Source organism: Arvicola amphibius, chromosome 5, assembly GCF_903992535.2.
Source record: "Arvicola amphibius chromosome 5, mArvAmp1.2, whole genome shotgun sequence".
In the NCBI taxonomy this organism is placed as follows: domain Eukaryota; kingdom Metazoa; phylum Chordata; class Mammalia; order Rodentia; family Cricetidae; genus Arvicola; species Arvicola amphibius.
Window position 1 is genome coordinate 80,618,266 of NC_052051.1, and position 2,629 is coordinate 80,620,894.

At 43.8% G+C, this 2,629-nt stretch overlaps 1 protein-coding gene across 1 annotated transcript; it reads right to left on the minus strand.

Moving 5' to 3' along the window:
• Window positions 1-915: 915 nt before the first annotated feature.
• LOC119814857 (V-type proton ATPase subunit D) lies at window positions 916-2,267 on the minus strand. The gene has a single exon (XM_038330927.1). The coding sequence runs from the start codon at window positions 2,133-2,135 to the stop codon at window positions 1,392-1,394; it is 744 nt and encodes a 247-aa protein (XP_038186855.1). The 5' UTR covers window positions 2,136-2,267; the 3' UTR covers window positions 916-1,391.
• Window positions 2,268-2,629: the final 362 nt, after the last annotated feature.

Sequence of the window (2,629 nt, forward strand, 5' to 3'; positions counted from 1 at the left end):
TCATGTACATGTTAAGCAGAGTACCTAACTGGTGCAAAGTAAATTCTCAATTTGGTAAACATATTAGCAGCAGACAAATGTCAAAATTAAATGAGAACAAGGTTCCATGTTGTTCCTTGGAGCTGCAAAGATCTAAACTTGTGTGTGTGTGTGTGTGCGTGCGTGTGCGTGTGCGTGTGCGTGTGTGTGTGGATGTGTGTGTGCTTGTGTGAGAGAAAGAGTGAGAGAGAGAGAGCGATAGAGAGAGATCAGGAAAAATCATCTATTACTTTTCAAGTAGTTGGCATAATTTTTAAACACCAAAATTATAAAGATATTCAATCTGCTGATAATTTGATTCTAATTAAAACTTCCACATCCACAAAGCTGGAATTGCAAGGAGGGAAAAGCAGAAATGAAATAGCAATTAACCTTTGGTTCTGAGTGTATTTGCTCCTTCCCAACATGGATCAGTTGCCATAGAGATTATACCTACATGATCTGCAGATGTGACCGAAGCCACACAGAGTCTCTGAGATGGCCTCCTCTCAGTGTGGCTTTCGGATAATATTTTTAAAATCTACTGAAAGAGAACTAAAAGCTGATATGAAACTCTACAAAGATGGAAGTGGAAGGGAAAGGGAAGTAGCCAAGGAGAATGTGGAATTCAGAGGCCAAGATATTAAGAATCATGAGACTGAATCAGACCCATTCTCCTTCATCTACAGCTTTCCAGTCTGTCTGTGGCTAGGGGGAGACTGATAAGAAGAAGAAACCAATGAGTGTGAAAAGTGGCCCACTCCTATTAGGAACAGACTTCATTGCTTAGGAAGTTGACCAACCAAGCCCAAGCCTGCCTTAGGCAGAGAAGGTAAAGATAGGGGGGTTCACCTACAGTGCATTTCTTTTTTTTTTTTTTTTTTTTTGTTTTTTTGTTTTTAAATCATTTTACTCTGTTCATAAGTCACATTTAAATGGGCAGAACTGCTTCCATTACAGACAGACTTATCGTGCAAAGAAAAGCAGGAGTAGAGCTGAGACCACAGTAACACAACAGTGGCTGCGCAGCCTCAGCCAGCAGTGTCAAGGTTTGCAAGTGGGTAGGCGTGAGGGCTGCTCACAGCCGTTGGCTGAGACCATGAATGTTGGTATGAACCAGTGAAGCTACTGTACAGAGGATCGTATGACACTTTCACAGAGGAAAGTATGTAAGTTGCTGGGCAAGTTTTACAAATCTCATTCAACTGTGATAAGTGGTTGCTGAATTAGGATGCAGGAGAAATAGTCTCACGGGACATCCTTAATCTTACAGCCAGGGGGATTCTTATGCCAAAATAAATACCCACATATACCAAACCTACACACTGAGTTAAAATGGAGCGGGTGCTGGGTCTGAGGGAGCGAAGGGGCCGTTACTCGAACAGTAGGTCCTCGTCCTTCTCCTCGGCCAGCAGGTTGGCAGGCTCCATCACTTCTCCAGCTGCCCTCCGCTGCTCCAACTCCTTCTCGAATTTTTCCTTGATAATCTTTTTCTTCTCCTGTATTTTCTTTAACCTATAGAACTCTTCTCGCTCTCTCTCATCCAGCTCTGTGATGATATAGGCAAGGGTGCGTTCAATCCGGGGGATGATAACATGTTCGATGGCATTTACACGCCTGTTGGTTATCTTAATGGCTTCATCCAGAGTAACAAAGGAAGTCTGCAACGAAGCTAGTTCCACCAGTAGTTCCACTGCTTTGGCATAATTCCTCTTTAGTTTAGCCAGCTGTTCCCCACCTCGGGCTAAACCAGTCAGTTCATAGCTGTCAGTTCCTTCATGGTAATGCTCAAACACTGGTAAGGTAACGCCTGCCACATTATCCTTCTTGGCACGGATCTTCACTTGTGCTTTATTTACATTTTGGATAACTGTGGTGCTGAAATCTCCTGCTGTGAACTTGGCCTCAGCCAATGAAAAGGCAGCTTCTCTCATCACTTCACCCATCAGCATCTTAGTCTCTATTATCTTCTTCAGTATCTGTCGAAATCGAAGAGTTAAGGCATCAGATTTTTTCTTCAAGAGGTTTCGGCCTGTCTGTGCTCCTTTTAATCGAGCCTTCATGATGGTCTGAGCCATTCGCGAAGGGAAGATTTCAATCCGGTCTTTGCCCGACATTCTGACGGTGACAGTTCGGCTCGGGCCCCCAGCCGTGCAATCGTGACTGCAACACCTCCAGAACTGGTAACCACAGCGCCTTCCTCCACCGGAGTCAGCTGATGGAGTCACTTGACCCTCTCGCGTTGCTAAGCGGCTACCTACAGTGCATTTCTTGTCCTGTCTCTCAAATACTAGGTGGGCATAAAGCAACCAAACATAGTGGTAGTATGTAGAGGATGGGCTAGATCAAAACACAGAGTATTTAGTCTGTTTTGTGTTGGAAAATAAAACAATATTTCCAGATAGAAACATTTAAATCAAAGAGGTTTATTTGGACTCCTGGTTTAGAGATCCCTGGTAAAGAGCACTCATCTGATGACGATATTGTTCGCAGACTCTTGAGGCAGGACTAGTAAGAGAAAGCATGGTGCTAATTCTTGATCGTCAACTTGGTTGGACCTGAAATCAACCAGGAAACATGACTCAAGGCAATCTGTGAGTGCACTTTTTAG